Here is a 20,922-nt window from a genome sequence, read left to right as displayed (position 1 = left end):
TAATAACTTGTGGGTCCGGTCACCCACCCATTACCTGCATTTTTCAACACAAACAGTAGAAGAAAACTTCCTACCTTATCATTTTGGCTCTGTGTTGCTAACTTGACTTGACTTTTGCTTCATTGCATGTGGCCTGGATTTTTTTTGGAAATAGTTGCAATTTGCAAAGAATTAACTCATTGGAATCGAATTTCACACATTTGTTTTTCAATCTCAACCTGATCGAGCTCTAAACTCGAAGATGGCAGAGATAGTTTTGGCTCTACTTTTCCAGGTTATCTTTGAGAAGTTAGCTAACCCCGTTGTTCAAAAGTTTGCTGAGTACTGGGAGCTTGAGGACCGGTTGAAGAAGCTCCAGAGAATTCTGCCTCTGGTCCAAGCTGTTATCCAGGACGCAGAAGAGCAGCAAGCAACTCAAAAATCTGCCAGAATTTGGCTTTCTCAGCTCAAAGATGCAGCCTATAAAGCAGAAGACTTGCTCGAAGAATTTACATATCTGAGCAACTTTAAGCATAAAAAGCCATATACCGTGAATTTAACCAGCTCAAGGGCCACGCTTGATAATTTACAAAAGGCTGCGGCTGAAGGACTCAACTTACACTTAGCAGAAAGAAATATTGCGGATACGCAATTTGAAAAAAGAGAATCTAGTTCTTTTGTTATTGGATCCGAGGTTCACGGAAGGGAGGAAGACAAAAGGAAGATAATAGATATGTTATTACGAACATTTGGAACAGTCACCGGTGGAACTACATCTGTGATATCAATAGTTGGTACTCCAGGCATTGGAAAGACCACTCTTGCTCAGTTCATCTATAATGCCGATGAGGTAAAGGACCATTTCAATTTGAGAATTTGGGTTTTCGTGTCTCGCGATTTTAAAGCCAAAAGAATAATTAAAGCAGCAATTGAGTCATCAATTGGAAATAGATGTGATTTAATGGACTTGGACGGTTTACAGTCTGAACTATGGAAATCATTGAATGGAAAGAAATATTTTCTTGTGCTCGACGATGTTTGGAATGAAGATCAGGATGAGTGGGATCAACTGAGGCCGATGTTTTGTTGTGGGCTTGTGTTGATGATTGTGTGCCACTTTTGCTGTCATATTTTGTATTAATTATATGTATTAAATCAGTACATAGTATGGTTATTTTTGTGTATTAAAATGTCCATCAGAGTATGGTGATTTCAGTCAACAGGTAAGGTGTTGTTAGGTGGTAGTTGTTGACTAGAAACATGATAGAAAACTATTGTAATATATATATGTTTGGAACCAGTCGAACTGTGCTGTAGCTGGTTATTTTTCATCCTAAATACAAGTCTTTCTCTTCCACTTTGTTGACATTATTCCATCAGTGGTATCAGAGCCACTTTGGCCTTAGAACACGAAGAAAGGAAGGGCAGACACAGGTGAGAAAATCAGAAAATAACCACATATAAACTGGTGAGTGTGAGTAATGGCCTCTGGTGGTTTCACAGCTCCTCTGCCTTCAATATTTGCTGGAGAAAACTATGATTTCTGGGCTGCAAAGATGAAAGCATATTTGAGAGCTTATGATTTATGGGAAATCACAGAAAATGGCACTGAACCTCCACCACTTAGAGCAAATCCCACAATTGCACAGCTGAAGCAACATAGTGAGGAGATTGCTAAGAAATTTAAGGCTCTTTCTTGTATACAATCTGTTGTCTCGGATGCCATTTTCACAAGGATTATAACTTGTGAATCTGCAAAAGAAGCCTGGGATAGGCTAAGGGAGGAATTTCGAGGCAATGAAAGGACAAGACAGATGCAAGTGCTGAACCTAAGAAGGGAGTTTGAAACTCTGAAGATGAAGGAATCAGAAATTGTCAAAGAATTTACTGATAGACTGATGAAGATAGTTAACCAAATTAGGTTGCTAAGTGATGACTTGCCAGACAGGAGAGTAGTAGAGAAGGTCTTGATCAGCTTGCCCGAAAAATTTGAAGCCAAGATCTCCTCACTCGAAGATTCGAGGGACCTGGCTAGTATGTCTTTGTCTGAGCTTGTCAATGCTCTTCAAGCCACAGAGCAAAGAAGATTGATCAGACAAGAAGAGCAAGTCGAGGGAGCCTTGGTTGCTAAAGGAAAATACAAAGCACAAACTAGTTATGGGATGAAGAAACCATTTAATGAGAAGAAGGGTGCTGAATGCAGCAAGAATCCTGTTGAAAGAAAGAAGTATCCACCATGTCCTCATTGTAAAAAGATAGGACATTCACCTAAATGGTGTTGGTTCAGGCCTGGAGTACAATGTAGGGCTTGCAAACAATTTGGTCACATTGAAAAGGTATGTAAAAGTAAGAAGGAGAAACCGGACCAGCAGCAAGCTCAACTTGCTGAAAATCGAGAAAACCAACAGGAAGAACATCGTTCACAGCAACAAATTCAAATGTCAGCAGCAATGATGAAGCTTGGCTGCTTGACAGTGGATGCACTCACCATATGACATCCAACTTAAGCATCTTTACCAAGATGGATGACAAACTCACGTCAAAAGTTAAAGTTGGAAATGGTGAGTTTGTTGAGGTAAAAGGTGCTGGAGAAATTGCAGTACAGACTTCATCAGGTACCAAGCTCATATCAGATGTTTTATATGTGCCTAATATTGATCAGAATTTGATTAGTGTTGGTCAATTGATTGAAAAAGACTATACACTTATATTCAAGGATAATAGATGCACCATATTTGATCCACAAATAGACCAGAAAATAAGCATGTAATTGGTGTAAAGTGGGTGTATAAAACGAAGCTGAATCCAGATGGTTCTATCAACAAGTTTAAAGCTAGGCTGGTCGTGAAAGGATACTCTCAACAATATGGAATTGATTTTACTGATACTTTTGCACCAGTGGCCAGGTATGAAACAATCAGATTGTTATTTGCAATGGCTGTTCATAGAGGTTGGAAAATCTATCAATTGGATGTTAAATCGGCATTTTTGAATGGACACTTGGAGGAAGAGATTTTTATTGAACAACCTGAAGGTTTCCAACTTGAAGAGGCAAGTGAAAAAGTCTATCTATTAAGGAAGGCCTTGTATGGACTTAAACAGGCTCCTAGAGTGTGGTATAGCAGGATCGATGAGCACTTGAGCAAACTTGGTTTTTTGAGAAGTGTGAATGAACAAACCTTGTATATAAGGCAAGAAGAGAACGAGATGATCATCATCTCATTGTATGTGGATGATCTTCTAATCGCAGGAAGCTGCTATGCAAAGATCAATGAAGTAAAAGATGAATTGAGAAAGGTCTTTGAGATGACTGATTTGGGAGAAATGCACTATTTCCTTGGCATGGAAATATTTCAAATTCAAAATGAGATATTTGTCTGTCAAAGGAAGTATGTTAGGGAGATGTTAAGGAAATTTAATATGGAAAACTGCAAAGCAGTAAGTACTCCTCTTGTGCAAAATCTGAAGCTGATAAAAGATGATGGTTCTAAGAGGATTGATGAAAAAATATATAGGAGTATGACCGGATGTTTGCTGTATTTAACTTCTACCAGACCAGACCTTATTTTTGCTGCCAATATCCTATCCAGATTCAGACAGGAACCAAGTGAACTCCATTTTCAGGCTGCAAAAAGGGTGCTGAGATATGTGAAAGGAACTGAAGACTTGGGAATCTGGTTCAGGAAATCAGAAAGCTTGGAATTGACTGGATATACAGACAGTGATTGGGCTGGCTCGAGTGATGATATGAAGAGTACATCTGGCTATGTGTTTTATGCTGGAACAAGTGCTGTATGCTGGAGTGTAATGAAACAAAAAACGGTCGCTCAATCTACAGCTGAGGCAGAATACGTAGCTGCTTCAGAAGCTACTAATCAAGCAATATGGCTAAGGAAAGTTATGGAAGATCTTCATTACAAGCAAGAAAAAGCTACTGTCATTTATTGTGATAATCAGTCGGCTGTGTCTATGGTGAAGAACCCGGTATTTCATGGAAGGACAAAACACATTAAGATCAAATATCACTCAATAAGGGAGGCACAAGACAGAAAAGAAGTCCAGCTGATGCATTGTAGTTCTGAAGATCAAGATGCTAATATTTTCACTAAATCTTTGCCTAAAATAAGATTTGAAACATTGAGGAAAAGACTTGGTGTTTCCAACAAAAGTGTCAAGAAGGAGTGTTGATGATTGTGTGCCACTTTTGCTGTCATATTTTGTATTAATTATATGTATTAAATCAGTACATAGTATGGTTATTTTTGTGTATTAAAATGTCCATCAGAGTATGGTGATTTCAGTCAACAGGTAAGGTGTTGTTAGGTGGTAGTTGTTGACTAGAAACATGGTAGAAAACTATTGTAATATATATATGTTTGGAACCAGTCGAACTGTGCTGTAGCTGGTTATTTTTCATCCTAAATACAAGTCTTTCTCTTCCACTTTGTTGACATTATTCCATCAGCTTGATGGAAGCAAGGTGCTTGTCACTACCCGCTGTCAAAAAGTTGCCTTGGTTATAGGTAATTCAAATACAGCATATCATTTGAAGGGGTTGTCCGAGGATGACTGCTTCAGCATATTCAGAAAGCGTGCTTTTTTCACTCAAAGAGAAGAAGAGACATATCCAAATCTTCAGGCAATTGGGAAAGAACTGATGCGGCAATGTCGAGGCATGCCTTTGGCTGCAAAAATTCTTGGAGGTCTAATGCGATTCAAGAGAGAGGAGAGAGAGTGGTTATACGTGCAAAATAGTGATATTTGGAATTTGGGGGTTTACAGAAAAGGAGTTTTTCCTGCCCTACTCTTAAGTTACCTGCATCTGCCATCACACCTTAAACAGTGCTTTGCGTTTTGCTCAATATTTCCAAATAATTTTGAAATCCAAAGAGAGAAATTAATCCAAATGTGGATGGCACAAGGCTTAATTCTTCCAGATGGAGGAGGCCAACCACTAGAGGACATTGGGAATGAGTATTTTAACGAGTTGCTCTGGATGTCTGTATTAGAAGGCATCAAGGAAACTGAAGGTGGCTCTACAAGGAGGTACAGGATAAATGAAGCTTTTTACAATCTCGCAAGATCTATTACGGAAAGAGAATTTTTGGTGATAGAGAATGGGTTTGGCCAAAAGAATATAGGACAAGTTCATCATGCTTCCATCGTCTCTGGTTACAGACCCTCTCTCATTCCAGAAGGCCTGTTTCAATCAAAACATTTGCGTACTCTCCTTGTATTTTCAGAAGACGGATTGCTGGAAGTGCCTTCCGAAATCTTTTCGAGATTTATTTACTTGAGGGTGCTGGACTTAAGTAGATGCCTATTCAAGCTGCCTCAACCAATCTGTGACATTTTACTTTTGACATATCTTGATCTTTCCTACAGTCATTTCGACGAATTACCTTCAGGCATCTCTTCCCTCCGCTCTTTACAGACACTGAATTTATTTGGTTGCTATAATCTCAAATGCATGCCTTCTGTGGCTGAGATTACAGGCCTGAGGCATCTCAACATTGGCAGATGTGAAGCACTTGTGGATCTGCCCAATGGAATTCGAAATTTGATTCACCTTCAGACTTTGCCGATATTTATTGTGCCTAAATCATTCAAAAAGCTACCCAAAAAGAGGCTGCGTGAGCTTCAGAGAAAAGACTTCTCCTTCATGCCAGAAACCATATCAGAACTGAAACATTTAAATCTCCGAGGTGAGCTAAAAATCAAACGCCTAGAACGAGTCCATGATGTTGGAGAAGTGATATCTGCGAATCTGATGAACAAAGAGTATCTGGAGTCATTAGGGCTTTGTTGGGGAAATAAGGGAGCAGATGTCATCATGAATCCTGCTTTAGAAGCAGACGTAGCCAGATTTCAAGAAAGAAAACACCACGCACCAGGGTCATCAGAGGAGCCTGAAACATTTGCTTCTGCTTGTGATCAGGACTTGGCTGGGGAGGTTTTGGTGTGCCTTCGACCACATAAAAATTTGAAGAAAATGTTCATAGTAGGTTATCCCGGAATCGGGTTTCCACACTGGTCTCTTCCAAACCTGACAGAGTTGGTGTTGATCAATTGCCAAGGATGCATGCAGTTACCAATTCTTGGCCATCTTCCAATTCTTAAATCACTATGCATGGAAGGAATGGACAACATTACACATATAGGCCCTGAGTTCTATGGTGAGGATTTTGTACCATTTCCATCACTCCAAGAACTATTTATGAGAGACTTTCAAAGTTTGCGAGAATGGTTGGTCCCAAGTGACAGCCAAGTATTTCCACAACTGAGCAAATTAGTCCTCAGGAAGTGTCCAAACCTTGTATCACTCCCCTTGTTTCTCTCTCTACAGCATTTGGAGATGCAGAGTTGTCGATCGATAATATTAAATAGCATGGAAGAATCAACCTTGCTTTCAACTTTAATAATTGAAGGGTTTGATGATTTGTCATCTCTACCTGAAAAATTGCTCCAAAATAATCGTCTTCTCACGTGCTTGAAGATCAAATCTTGCCCGAAGCTTCAGTCCCTTGGTTCAGATTTTGGAGGCTTGACTTCTCTTAAATCCCTAAGCATTCAATGGTGTGAAGAGCTCTACTTGCTGCCAGAAGGATTTGAAAACCTCAATGCTTTGGAGTGTTTTGAAATTAGTGACTGCCACAGTATGGAAATTCTGCCGGAGAATCAACTTGGAGGTTTGAGATCTCTCCAGATCTTGTCAATTGAGAACTGCAGTAGCCTGAGTTCCATATCAGTTGGACTTCAATATCTCACAGCTCTCAAACACCTGACCATTATGTATTGTCCAAATCTAGCGGGTTTGCTTGATTGCTCAGAGCACCTCTCTTCCCTTTCGAGTTTGGCCATTATAAGCTGCCCTCTGATAGAACGTTTGCCCGAGGGTCTCAAACACGTCAAAACACTACAAAGTCTGGAAATACGTAGCTGTCGAAGAATTTCAGATTTGCCAGAGTGGTTGGACAGTTTTGCCTCTCTGAGAACACTAGCATTATCAGAATTGCCTAACATAAGATCTTTCCCTCTAGCTGTTCGACACCTCACTAAGCTACAGCACCTGTCTATTCAAGATTGTCCCGAACTCCAAAGGCGTTGTCAGAAAGACAGAGGTGAAGATTGGTGGAAAATTGCTCATGTCCCACATAAATACTTCTCATCGTCTCAGCAGCAGTAATTCACAAGAGTTACCAGCCCCTTGAGTTGACAAGTAAAACTCTTTGTTTCACCATTCTGTAAGCTTTTTATGCTCTTGCACTGCACTCTGTCATCAAATAGAGAATATGCTTTTCTTTTTTCACTATAGTTGTTTTTTCCTGCTAATTGAGGTTGGTGTTTGATTTCTAACCTCAAAGTCCTTTACTATAGAAGTAAAGTGCTGCAATTCAATGACATTCAGTGATGAAAATTTTGTGGCCAAATTATAACCTACTTAAAAGCATGCTACTGCAAGTTTTATGTTGTTCTATAAAGGGCATGCCTTATTCTTCCTGTTGTCTTAATATGTTTCTGTGTTTCTTATGTGCATTCCTTGAGATGCCAGAGGAAGCAGATATAAATAATTTCTGCTCGTTTGGAGTCAGTGAAGTGGCTGCTTTCTGATGTAAGGAGAGAAAAAAGGGGGGGAGAGGAGGGGGGGGGGGGGGGAGGAAGGGAGAGAATGGGGGGAGGAGACCGGAGAAGAAGAGAACAAGAGGGGAAGGCAGGAGAAGTGAAGCTTATTTTCATTCAATTCATCATCTTCATCGTGTCCAAATTACACAACAAACCAAGTATAAATAGCAAAGCAATAAACCTAAAGAAAAAGGGCTTGGGCCAAGCCCAACTAAGCATAAGTAAAATGGTAAGTCCAATTGTAAAATAAAAGATGTTCTCATCAACTCTCCCGGGATAGGAGGAAAACTCGACAATGTCGAGTGAACAAAACACAGAAGGCTGTAGTTGATCTAATACCCAAAATACTCCAAGTCAAGCCATGGGGGACGATCTTTCTGACGAACCAAATATTGAAATTCCACAAATGATGACAACGCCAATTGTAAATTACCTGCAAAAAGATAAGCTGACCAAGATAACCTAGGTGAATGAGGATTTTGTTGACTCCTATAAAGCTCCAATGAATTTAGCTCACGCTGTTGAAGTCTCCCTTTGGGAATCCATGTACCGTCAGAATCAATTCGATCCATCCAACAAACAAGAAAGCACTGAATCTCTCTATCATTGGTCAACACAATATGTTCATCTAAAATAATATCAATTTTATTTTTGTGTGCCATGATAGATGGGATTGAAGTAGACATTGCAAAAGATTCAGTGTGGGAATTCTCATGTGGAGGTAGAAACGGGTCATCAGAGGGGTTTAAATAGCCTTTGTAAGCATCGAAGTCCGTAACAAATAAAATGGGGTGGTGGTCATCATGTGATAAAAGGTCATTGACATATGCTTTTAGACCAACATGCTTAGAAATTTTAAAAGGACCAACATTACGAGCTTGCAATATAACATAATCCCCAATATCAAATTCAAAATATTGTTTATGTCAATTAGCTCGAGGTTTATATTATGCGTTACTTGCTTCAAATTATTTATTGATCACAATATGCAAGTTATGAAAATGTGATACAACTACCTCAACTGACATAAACACACTAGCATGTGGGTACATGGGAATAAAGTCTAAAGGTTTCCTAAGTTCACAACCATGAATAACTTCAAAGGGATTTAGACCTAAAGACCAGTTCACAGGATTATTATATGTAATTTGAACAATTGGAGGGATCAATTCCAAATTACCAGGATTTTTTTGGACTAGAGACTGTAATAAATTGTTAGGACTTTGGTTGGCAATTTTGTTTTGACCATCAGTTTGACGTTGGTCAGTAGTGGAGAATTTCGATTTAGTGCTAAACACAGGCGACTGGATTCTCCAAGGGTGACTAGTGAAATCATCAAACTCTTTGAGTTGGGCAAGGGTATGACATATAACATGTGATCGAGAGTTGTCAAAAACAAGGGGTATAGTTTCTAAAGTCTCGGGAAAGGTCGGGATTCCACCTAAGGAAGTGTCCTCACTATTATTCAAGTCATCAAAATCTTCAAGTTTATGTTCATAGACTAAATTTTCTAACGGCTCATCTATTGCATTCTTTTGTTCTTCCATGACTAAGGTTCGATTAGGACATTTGGAAGAAATGTGGCCAAAGACCTTACAGCTGATGCACAGCAAATGAGAAGAAGTCCTTGGAGTTTCAAAAATTTTACCCTTATTTTCAAAGATTAGAAGAATATTAGACGAAGGAGGTCCTAAAAGGAACTTAACGAGAGGAAGTGGAGCCAATGAAATAGAAGGATGATTGTCAATACGCCTTCTATATGGAGAAGAAGGCTTTAGACTACCACGACCTTTACAATTATTTTTCCAAATGGGAGGAACATTGGATGGGGAAGACTTTATGATAGACTTATAGTGAGGTGGAGCTAATGGGATGGGTGAACGACGATGACCATTTTTTTCATATGGAGTACTAATAATCAACTCATAATCTCGAGCGAAAGAGTAAGCTTGATTAAGAATAGTGACACCTCGAAGGAAAAGCTCACGCCTAAAATCATCTCTCAGACCTTGGCTAAACCTACTCAAAGTCGTGGTCTCATCCTCAATGAAATTACATTTGGTTTGAAATTCCTCAAATTGTGTGATAAACTTCGTCACTAGTTGACTTCCTTGTTTAAGGGCATTCCATTGAGTAAAAATTTCAAAATTATCTCGTTCTCGCTCACGAACCTGATCCCTATCCCTACGATCGTATCTAAAGCATTTTTTATCACCATGTTGATGATGACAATGTCTATTATGGGACAATTTAGATTTATGGACATCGTTTGAATTAGGGATTTGTTTAAAGTTGTTCAAATTAGCAGATAGAGCCTTACTCTCTTCAAGAGTAGCAGCCATTTGAGTTTGGATAGCAGCTATTTGTCAAGTAAGTGCATCAATTTGTGAGGGGTCCATGTTTAAGGTACTGGAACTAGAAGTGATAGGACGACCACTATGCAACTATATGCATTGTAATAGCAACTAAATGATGTGCAATAAAGAGATCAATAAACAAAAGTGCAAGCAATGGAAAATAACAATTTGAGCATTTTACCTTTCTTTCTTTCTTTTTTTTTTTAAAATAAATTTTGGGATTATATAAATCTAAATACGACAAGCTAATATTGCTGGTTTATGTAAAATAGCAAAGCAAGGGCCAAATACTAGTCAGGACCTAATCACGTAAAATAAGTGAGGTAAGAGTGCAATTTAAAGAAGGTAATGGGTCCAATTACGTGAGTTTAGGTAAAAACTGGAATAACAGCAGCACACAAAAATATTGATGCAATTTTAAAGATAAATAAAAACAAGAACTTCCCTTTCGTTCGTCGAAGTAACCAAGTCAGATCAACCAGAATAAAAGATGTACCTGTAAATAATAGAAAAGACGTTTCTTTTCTTCTTTTTTTTTTTTTTAATAATAAACAAACAAATAGAACCTTCTTAAAAGTACAAAAGGGGCTGTGATAAATAAACCCAAATTTAAAAGGGCCACATGACTTTTGGATTATGGGTATTGGGCCTTTTCTATTGGATTTGCATTTGGGTTGATGTACATATTCTTGTCTTGGGTTGATGTGTATATTCTTGCCAATAAAATAGAGGTCGACAGATGCAAAGGCAAGAAGTCAAAATCGAGAATCCAAGACGGCAATCGATTGGATGAACGGAGGCGTTGTGTGTGAGGAGGTGGAGCAGTTAACAAGCAAACAGATTTTGCCTGTGGGTACCGACTATGGATCGCCGACGCGAGGTGGTTCTTGGACTAGAGGCAGCGTCGGCTGGATTGAAGGGGTTGCAGTTTGGGTTTATCATTGGTGGTGAAACTTCTGGTCTTCTCAGTGATTATTGCGTGGTGCCGACGAAATGGTGTCGACGACTGTGGTTTTAGTTATTGACTGCTATCGACAAAGGTTGGATGAATAAGTGGGTAGTTGCAGGTTCGTGTGCAGAGGCAGTTGGTGGTGGATGGAATATGTGGGTTGATTTGTGAAGCCTAGTTGCAGACGTGGCGGAGATGGAACACCGACTATGGCATTGTAGGCTAGTCGGTGATAATGGGTATGGTGTACAGTATGTCGAGTTAGGTGGTGTTGGGTCTGTTGGATTGTGTTTTCTATTGGGCTTGGACTTGGGCTTGTGATTATAGGGGCTGCTTAGTTCTGTTGGTGGGTTGTGTTGTGGGTTAACTGCATGTTGTGGGTTAACTGTATGGGAAGAAACGGTTACCTTGGTGTTTTGTTTGGATGTAATTCGGGTGATATGCGCTTGGTACAGGGATTATTGAGTTTTGTTGGATTTGTCGGTTGCGTTGTGGTGTAATAGATGACTGGGAAGGTGGAGATGGTGAACAAGTTTTGTAGCAATAGGTTTGGAGATTGAAGAGGATGATGCTCGGAGTTGCAAGTGTACTAGGATGCAGATTAAACAGCCATTTTAATGACGAAATCTAGGTTTTAGCTCTGATACCACTTTGATGTAGGATCAATATATTGATCAAGAAATAACCATAGTCACAGGAAAAAATAGGCAGCAAGAAAGGAGGGGGGGGAAGGGAGAGAATGGGGGGAGAAGACCGGAGAACAAGAGAACAAGAGGGGAAGGCAGGAGAAGCAAAGCTTATTTTCATTCAATTCATCATCTTCATCTTCATCGTGTCCAAATTACACAACAAACCAAGTATAAATAGCAAAGAAATAAACCTAAAGAAAAAGGGCTTGGGCCAAGCCCAACTAAACATAAGTAAAATGGTAAGTCCAACTATAAAATAAAAGATGTCCTCGTCACTTTCATTTTGCAAAATACTATCTTATGAAGCATGTTATAATGCTAGACTTCAGGTTTGGTAGTACTGTTGATGATGAATAAACTGAAGACAAAAATATAACTTTTAAGTCACTAGGTGCTCTAGCCCGTTGAAATGACAATTGGGAATTTTGCAGGCTACTGCAGGATTCAGTTTTTCTTTTCTGTTCTGTTGCAAAATGCAAATGTAAAATCAATGTGTATGAGAAAGATAATATTAGATCATGTTATGTTCACCAACTCCATATTTGAAATCAAGAATATTTCTTTTCTGGAGTTGGAGAATGTTAGATTGCTAAATCAGCCAGTTCTTTTTCATGGTTGGTTGAGTTCAAGATTGAGGTGGAGGCTCGTACTAGATGCAAAAGTTAATCAAATCTTATGACGTCAAAAATCTAATCACTTTTCTTCGGGCATCCCCTATCAAAAACCAACTGAATTAGACTCCGTCATAGTGAAAAGCGGGGAGAGCTAAAATTCTCCTTAAGCTTCCATCCACTTCCCCCCGTCAAATATGTCAAAAAGATGGTTAGATTGTTCATATCACAATCTTATCTAATTCTTGCGGCTTATTTCAGAACTTAGAAGCCAGTACAAAAAGATTTTAGATGGATAAAAGGCAAAAACAGACTGCTTGCCCCTCTTCCTTTGCTGATCCGATGCTTGAACATATATATTTTTGCTGTAAGCTCATCCAGGAAGTCTTCAGATTCATAATTAACCTACGTATGTACTGAACAGTTCGTCTGAAAAGAGCTTAAACTAATGGCAATGCGTGCTACGCTTTGAAATGAGGGATTAAAATAAGTCAGTATGGTGTATTCTCTGAGAAGATATGAAGTAAGTTGCTCGAAAATAATGAAGGGCAGAGGTGTAGAATGAGTAGCCACGACACTTAACGGATTGAGTCAAGGTGTAAAATGGATCGCTATCTAGTCTAGAAAATAATGTTTACTATGGGTGTTTGAGACAGTGTTAAAGGAGTGTGTTTCAGGGACGGTGAAAGTGTAAAGGGACCTTTCCAAATGAAAAATCAAAGGGACCGGAAGAAGTTAAGAACTGAAAAGACTAAAATAAGGCTCAAGTAGATTTTTGAACTAACAAAGGAAATGGTATGGTAGTAAACTATATACCATATAATTTTCCATCTTATTATCTTGGACATGCCACTAGTACTCCAAAATCTACACATTTGTAGTAAGTGAATATTTCAGTATATACTTTGCTTGTTTTACAATCTCTTAATGCTATGCAGGGGTGATTTTGACCCGAATAATTTTGAGGATAGAGTTGTATCATCTGTTTTCATGGTTGGACTCCTTATGGCATCTTCAATCTTCTGCAAGGTAATCACTTTGTCTTCTTGTGATTGTTGCTTACCCCTTTAAGGCCCTGATAAATTTTGAAAACACTGCATGAAAAGAAGATTGAGATTAATAATGTTAGTGCAGAAAATGATCTTCGTATTGCATGAGGAAAATCTGACATGATGTGATTTTGAACATTATTGAGCACCATAACCCCGTGAATTCTGCACATATTTGCATCCTTCAAAAGAGGAAAAGGACAATCCAGGAAAGCAGATGGAAATTTTATGGTAGAGATGCTCAAGCTATGGCGCTCCGGGATGGTCTCATTCTTGCGAAGGAATGTGGACTAAGAGCTCAGGCGGTCGAGTGTGACTCGCTCTGGACGTTTCAGAATCGCCACCCAAGACTTTAGTTATGCTCATAACGCATCTATTTTATTAGACATGGTAACTTTGTCGAATGATCTAAGTAGTAGTTCGGGTCATTTTGTTTCTCGAGATGGAATGAAGTGGCCCTTGAACTCACGGCTTTTGCTTGTTCAGATATGGTCTAGTACGTTGGTTTGATTGTATTACTTTCTTTACCTCGTTTCTTGTTCGTGGCATTTTGATTAAATGAATACATCCCCGCATGTTTTTCAAAAAATAAAAATAAAACAAAGAAGAAGAAGAAAATCTGAAGTGATTATCAAGAAACTTTGCTGGCACTGAAATTGATCTACTTTTATCTGTCAACATAACACAAAATAACATATTGTACTGCTGATCTTAATGCTATTCACGATGATACACACCGAATCACTTTTAAGCATTTCATCGGGACATTCCTTACAAGCAAACACACCGAATCAGATTCTTTCGTACTGAGAAATGGACAAGAGCTAATATACTCCATAAGCATCACTAAACTTTTCCCGTAAAGATAAGGATGACAAAATTATCCGCCTCTATCCTGAATTTCCTGAACTTGTCCCGAATCTTTTTAATTTAAAGTATTTTATTTTATTTTTATGTTTCTAAATTTAAATCGTATTAAAAATAAATAATTATTTGAGCCGGAAGATAAATGGAGATATTTTAGTCGCCTCCGCTTGCAAATTCCCCTAATTCGCCCAACTCTCGAAAATCCCCGATGAGAGTGAGAGGGTAATGGTCATCCTGTCCCTTTTCATCTCATTGTCATCTCTACTTGAAGATAAGTTAATTTAGACGGAAATTACCAAAATAGCAGCCTTTTTTTGACTTTGCTGCTTATGTGAATATTTAAATGGAGCTTAAACTATTGGTGATGAGTGCTTTCTCTTTCTCATATCAAACTTCTCTGGTAAAGGTAGAAGTAACTTATCTATGATTACATGCAGACAGAGAGCTTAAATTAAAAGTCGGCCATGTGGCAAATTCACTATTAATATGAAAATTACTTATCTAATAATTGAACCATGGAGGTGTAAAATGGATAGCCCTGACAATTTTAGAAAACATGAAACAAGGTGTAAAATGCGCTAATAAGATACCTCTGGAAATAATGTTCGATATCATCTCTGTATGTATAAATTAACATTCCTTGATTTAATTAATGCTAGTTCTATGATTGATTGCATTGCATAGAAATGTCAAAATGTAGTGAACTGTTTAGATTCGAACCAAAAATCCACTCCAGACACGACTTAGCATAAGTGATGGGTTAGCCCTCTTCCAAGAGAGGGACATGTGGCCTGCTCAAGCTGTTCTAGACAGGCTTTCAAAAAAAAAATATAATAAATAATAATAATAATAATAATAATAATAATAATAGACAAAGGCAAGCTTTGTGACAGAAATTTGTTGAACTCTATCATAGAAAATGTAAGCGTGTTTATTAATTAAATAATAAAATAAAGCTAGAAAGTTTATCAAGGATCTCCTGTCCACAATGAACACGAATTATTATATCTGTTGACCCCAAAAAGTATTGCCAACAGATGTCGGTCCCACCGCGCACACGTGGACGAATGTTCAACACGCTAAGACACGTAGACAGTCTAAAATGAGGGTTCTAAGGGCGTGGGAGTAGCCCAACGACGCGGGACATTGACGTTCGGAATTCGGCGAGTTGTTCGTGATCCGATTGTACAATAATTATCAACCGGTGTTCGTAAATGTATATGTAAATGTGTATAAACTCGATTTGTGTATTGTAAGTAAATGAGAGAGTTGAGTAAAATATAGTTCTTTGTATTGATTCTTGCATTAGCCTTTTGATGTTACGCAAGGGAAGTATTTATAGTGATACATATGAAATGGGAGCCCTTGGATGAGCTGGCACGTGACCTCATCTCTTTAATTCAAACATCCCATCCTAGGCATGGGGCTTGACTTGCTAGCTTGCTGCGCATTTATTGCTTTATGCAGGGCCTCCATACTAGTGACAAGACTTGACCTTTATGTTTATGACAAACGTTCCATCAATCATTCGAATAAGATCTTTATGCAGACGATCTCTTAGGAGAAGTGAACATGGAGGACACTTCTTCGTGGTTCGGAGGCTCCTGCGTCTGCTTCGGGGCTTTGGCCATTTCACACGATACTTCCGCTTGAGGGCTTCAGCTATCTTCAACTAGTTTCAGCATCATGGCTTCGGTTCATGGGTTTCGACATGTGGACCTCAGGTACGTTTACAGGCCTCGGTAAAAAGGAGACTCGGCAAGTGGACTTCGGCTTGAAGGCCTCGGCGTTGCCCCACCTTGGCAATCTATGTCACCTTGGCTGGAATGCCACGTGGATCGCCCTGAGTGGGCCATAATGGCCCAGGTAAATTGGCCAAGTATGACCACACACAACAATATCCATTGTGAATTTGACAACATTTGGTGTTGCTATTAGTTATTATGCTCATCGTTGATGTAACAATATATGGTGTTGCCATCTGACATGACAACTTTACGCTTTTAATACTATGGTGTGACAGTTTATTTTCTCTCTTTTTATGAAAAGCATGTCTTTAAAATGTATGATATAACAAGACTTTACATTCATAAACTAATGAACAAAGTAGTCTAGCAATAGTTAGGTATAGTTATAAGTCGAAGTTAATCATGTTCTATTGCATGATATGATTACATATTGGACGAACATCTCGTCAATCGCCCAATTTTCAATTTTTTGTTGAATTATATTTCAGTTATTTATATGTAAATACATTGTTTATTAAATCATTGATTGATGGTCATTATTCTTTAAAAATAATATTTTGAATAATGATTTTCTAAAGAATGTATAGTTAAAAAGTAAGAAAAAATTAAGTTTATTGTTTACGTGTAAAATATTTTGTTGTGCAAATGTGTTGTTAGAGATGAATATGAAAAATAAATTATTTTATTTTAGATGGAATAGCTTAAATGATTACACTTTTTTTCTTTTCTTTTCAGTCCTTGTCCGATTCTCATTCTTTTCAAAATTTATTTTTTCCTATCTCTTCAGTTACACATTTTTAAATAAAATAATATTAAACATAAATTCAAAGCTTTTACTTAAATTTTTTTAACCACGCTTTTTTATCAATTCATTATTTAAAAATAGATTATTAGCAATAAATGGGGACGAACCGTAAAATTTGTCTTTAAATTATTTGTAAATGATGATAAAAGAATCTTCAGGATGTATACATCGAAAGGTCTTTGTAAGATTCGAAGCAATCTATTGAAACAAATCTTAACAAATCCCAAAACAAATATGCCACTCATAAAGCGAATAGAGGCCATAAAAAAGTCAAAAGCAAAGGTGAAACCTGACGCCCTCAGTTGAAATATTTGTTCCAACCAAAATTCCAGTGTTAATGGAAGAGGAAAAGCCACCGCAGCCACAGCCGGTGGAGTGGTACTCAACCCCAAAACCACCTCCTGGAGCCGGGTCCATGGAGGCGGAGAAAAGCATGGATGTTGCTCCAATCCCATCTCCATTATCAGCTTCCAAACCTTCTTGGTTCAGTCCCATAAGGTTATCTTTTTTGCTACGTGGGTCTCCAGGAATTTGTTGGTTTCTCTTGTCAAATTGTGTTTCAATGCGTGCAATTGAATGTGTTTTTGCATTCTTCAATTTTATCTGAGGACATGGTGTGTAGAAAATAGTTTGTTTCACTTCTGTATTCATAGTTCATGCGGATCAATGCGTAAGCTAATGGAATATTTGTAGTAGGGTGTTAGGGAAATTGGTTATTTATGTGTTGGGTGATGGAAGGATGACAACGGCTGAGGTTTTTGACTTATATTAAATTTTGAAATTGGATGGTGGTGAATGATGACAATAATTAATACATTTGCTTTTTAATGAATCTTGAAATTCGATTTATTTAAAATAATTCCATTTAAGAAATAGAAATGCATTTTATCAGTTGTAGAAGTGGTGGATGCTTGTTAAATCTGGAATCTGCTGTCTTGCCATTAAATAAATTCTCTTAATATGATTTTCGGCAGGTTGCTTGTTATATTTTGTGTAATTAACTTAATAAATTATGTGGACCGCGGAGCAATAGCTAGCAACGGTGTCAACGGGAGCCGCAAGACTTGCTCAAAAAATGGTCAATGCTCACAAGGCACTGGAATTCAGTAAGTTCAATGTCAACAATTGATCACTATTTCTTATGCTGTACTTTGTTCATGGAGTATTCTCCTTTCTTTATCTAACCCAAACCCTTGATAATTGTATTTTTTACGCACTCTCAATAGTTATCCAGAAGATTTAAAACTGTCCTTTATCTCCATATAGCCCATTTGCACATTGTAAAAGACCTTAAAACTTCTAACATCTCAAAGGATTTAAAATAAAAAGGGGACGCACTGCAATCCATTTTCTTTAACTTCTACTTTCTTCCCACTTTTCACTCCAAGTGCAGAGTGAAATCTATCTCCATCCTCTCTTGAATCTTAAAAGACCAAGAGAAAACAGAAAGCAAAAACAAGAAAACGAATAACCCCTCAAGAAGAGTTTCGGTTCTAACTAGAAAATTTCTTTTTAGCTATGATGCTCGGATTCGGGTACAAATATTGGGTATGGGTGCATATCTAAGTTTTGAATATTTTATTTTCTAAAATGTAGGATATGGAAACATAACTAAAAAGAGTCCAAATTTTGAATACGGGTATATGGGTACGTTTTTCAAGTTTCAATTTTTTTTTACTAACCCAAGATATCATTTTGAATAGATTAAAATGAATTGTTCACAAAGAGGGAAATGAGAATTGAAAAAGGGATTAAAACAAATAAAATATAATTTTGGGATTTAGTTTTCAATTATGGCAAGTTAATTATTAAATGTTATATAAAATAGAAAATGAGGAACTTGATTGCAATTTGGACTTAGTGGAGCACTAAGTAACACTATATTGAACCCAATTTCATTTTATACAAAGAAAACACTTAGCCACCGATACAATGAGGGAAAGAAGAAAAGAGAAAGAAAAAAGAAAGAATAAGGGAAAATCTAGCGCCATCGCCTTTCTCTACCCTCTCAGAGGCTAGGTTTATAGAGGGCAGAAATGAAAAAGAAAAGGGGGAAAAAAAAGAAGAAGAAGAAGAAGGAAGTAAAAATGGCGAAGTGTCTGGTTGAACTTGGTGGATTCAACACATATTCCATACCCATGTCGTGTCGTGTCGTGTCCAATATGGGTACTCCAACCATTTCGAAGAGTCCGAGCTTTAGAGCTTTTTAATAGTTAAACAAGGCATAAATTTGGCTATTCATTTTAATCAGCCCTCGCCATATGAGTTTCTGCAATGCTGTGTGAGAATTTGTTGATGCTCATATAACAATATTGTTAGTACCCATTCTACTTCTCCAATAACCTATACATTTAGACTAACTACCAAATGAATAACTCTGAATATACTCCGCCTTGTTTCATAAGTCTCTTTCTATGCAGGGGTGATTTTGATCTAAATAATTTTAAGGACGGAGTTGTATCGTCTGCTTTCATGGTTGGACTCCTTGTGGCATCTCCAATCTTTGCATCTCTAACTAAGAGGTAATCACTTTGTGTTGTGATTGTTTCTCACCTCCATTATTATTTTGATAGAACTTGAACACTCTACGTGAGAAGAAGATAGTGATGAATCCGGAAATATTAATCAGAAAGAGATATTCATGTTGTTGAAGAAAATGTGAAATGGTTATCAAGAAGAAACACTGCTGACATTGAATTTGTTGGAGTTTTCCTGTCAAAATTGTACAAGTACAAATTACACCACTATATTTTCCTTGGCACATTTTAATGTTATTGATGTCACAACAATGACATTGCAGTAAAATAAAATGACAATGAATTATGTCCTGTCAAGCCTACATTGATGAAGTTCTTTCCAGCAACTATGTAAAGTATTTGAACTTTCCAAACTGTATCATATTACTTATTTTCAGAAATTGCTTGTCATGTGAGTTTTGGTAACTTGATCTGTTCAATAATCTTATACAATCAATATATATATATATATATATATATATATATATATATAGGATGTCAATTTTGAAAGAGCTACTCTGTCTAACAGAATGGGTTTCTACCTGTCTAGAGCTAGCTAATTATAGCTCATATACTTGAATTTTGTAGGGTCAATCCGTTTAGGCTTATTGGAGTTGGTTTGTCAGTCTGGACCATTGCTACTGCTGGTTGTGGTTTTTCGCAAGACTTTTGGTCCATTGCAATTTTTCGCATGTGAGTAAAATTCTCTTAATTACTTAAAGGTAGTTTGCCACACCTGTTATATGTTTTTATTATATTGTGATTGTTTTATTTGGCTTTTTATTATTAGGCTAGTGGGTGTTGGCGAGGCTTCTTTTATAAGTCTTGCAGCTCCATTCATTGATGATAATGCCCCACCTGCTAAGGTTTGTCGTTTCAAGCAACGAGACATTACATAAAATTTACCCTTCTTTGCACGTGAAACTATTTTCTAACTTTATGTGCTTGTTTCAATAGTGCTTTTTGAAATTATTTCAAATATACACCTTTCTTTATAGTAAAGTGTAATTTCCTCGAGGCATGTAGGTTAGTGAAACTCACAAACTAACCATCAACATGTATGTTCATCTTATTATGGTAATGTGGATTCTCTTGTTATATACTTTTGTGATCTAGAATGATGCGAGTATTTTGAAGAAAATAGCAGTATATAGTAGTTATGAGACACATATAGTCTATCACAGTGTACATTGTGCTTTGATTTGTGCCAAAAAAGTTAATTTGATTTCTCTAAACTTGTGGAAATTAAGATTGGAGTAATCATGTGCGTTTAATCCATATTACAATTTGCGTATTTCCTGTTCTGAGGCCCTTATATTTTCTGTCTCATCTTTTGCACCTGAACTATACATTTGATGTGGTCTTTTCTTTTGTCAGAAAACATTGTGGCTGGGAGCATTTTACATGTGCATTCCGACTGGTATTGCACTTGGTTACGTTTATGGTGGAGTGGTATGCATATTCTTAATAACTATTTTGTATCAAAATTTTTAATGTTTTATAGTCAAATGTTTTCGTACAACTTTTCTTCCTTGTTTATGTTTTTATTACCTAATCCATTGAGAAAATCTTATAGCCTTTTCCTCATGTGTAATAAATATTCTCATTGTTTCTTTGCTTGTAGGTTGGGAGTTACAAGTGGCGTTTGGCATTTTGGGTGGAGGCCATTTTGATGCTTCCTTTTGCTATATTAGGCTTTGTGATGAAACCTTTGCAGTTGAAAGGTCCA

General features: G+C 37.5%; 2 protein-coding genes across 3 annotated transcripts in view; both read left to right on the top strand.

The window, feature by feature from the left end:
• Positions 1-66: 66 nt before the first annotated feature.
• On the top strand, positions 67-13,221 carry LOC111388937 (putative disease resistance protein RGA3). 2 transcript variants are annotated; one of them, XR_002701654.1, is made up of 3 exons: positions 67-1,071; positions 4,444-7,223; positions 13,147-13,221. XR_002701654.1 is itself a non-coding variant. In XM_023013775.1 (2 exons), the coding sequence occupies exons 1-2, from the start codon at positions 242-244 to the stop codon at positions 7,163-7,165; spliced, it is 3,552 nt and encodes a 1,183-aa protein (XP_022869543.1). In that variant the 5' UTR covers positions 67-241; the 3' UTR covers positions 7,166-7,550. The 2 variants fall into 2 exon arrangements, 1 of the variants encoding a protein (XP_022869543.1); XM_023013775.1 differs by lacking the exon at positions 13,147-13,221 and having other exon boundaries at positions 4,444-7,550.
• A 3,627-nt stretch (positions 13,222-16,848) lies between these two features.
• Positions 16,849-20,922, top strand: part of LOC111379590 (probable sphingolipid transporter spinster homolog 2) — an 8,006-nt gene continuing 3,932 nt past the window's right edge. The window contains exons 1-7 of the mRNA XM_023002998.1: positions 16,849-17,175; positions 17,652-17,783; positions 19,098-19,199; positions 19,782-19,886; positions 19,984-20,059; positions 20,571-20,645; positions 20,818-20,917. Of these exons, the coding sequence (XP_022858766.1) occupies positions 17,015-17,175; positions 17,652-17,783; positions 19,098-19,199; positions 19,782-19,886; positions 19,984-20,059; positions 20,571-20,645; positions 20,818-20,917 (751 nt within the window). The 5' untranslated portion in view covers positions 16,849-17,014. The remainder of the gene's footprint in view (positions 17,176-17,651; positions 17,784-19,097; positions 19,200-19,781; positions 19,887-19,983; positions 20,060-20,570; positions 20,646-20,817; positions 20,918-20,922) is intronic.

Source organism: Olea europaea, chromosome 3 (assembly GCF_002742605.1).
Source record: "Olea europaea var. sylvestris chromosome 3, O_europaea_v1, whole genome shotgun sequence".
In the NCBI taxonomy this organism is placed as follows: domain Eukaryota; kingdom Viridiplantae; phylum Streptophyta; class Magnoliopsida; order Lamiales; family Oleaceae; genus Olea; species Olea europaea.
Note: the sequence above shows the minus strand (reverse complement) of the source record. Positions and strands in the feature narration are given on the sequence as shown.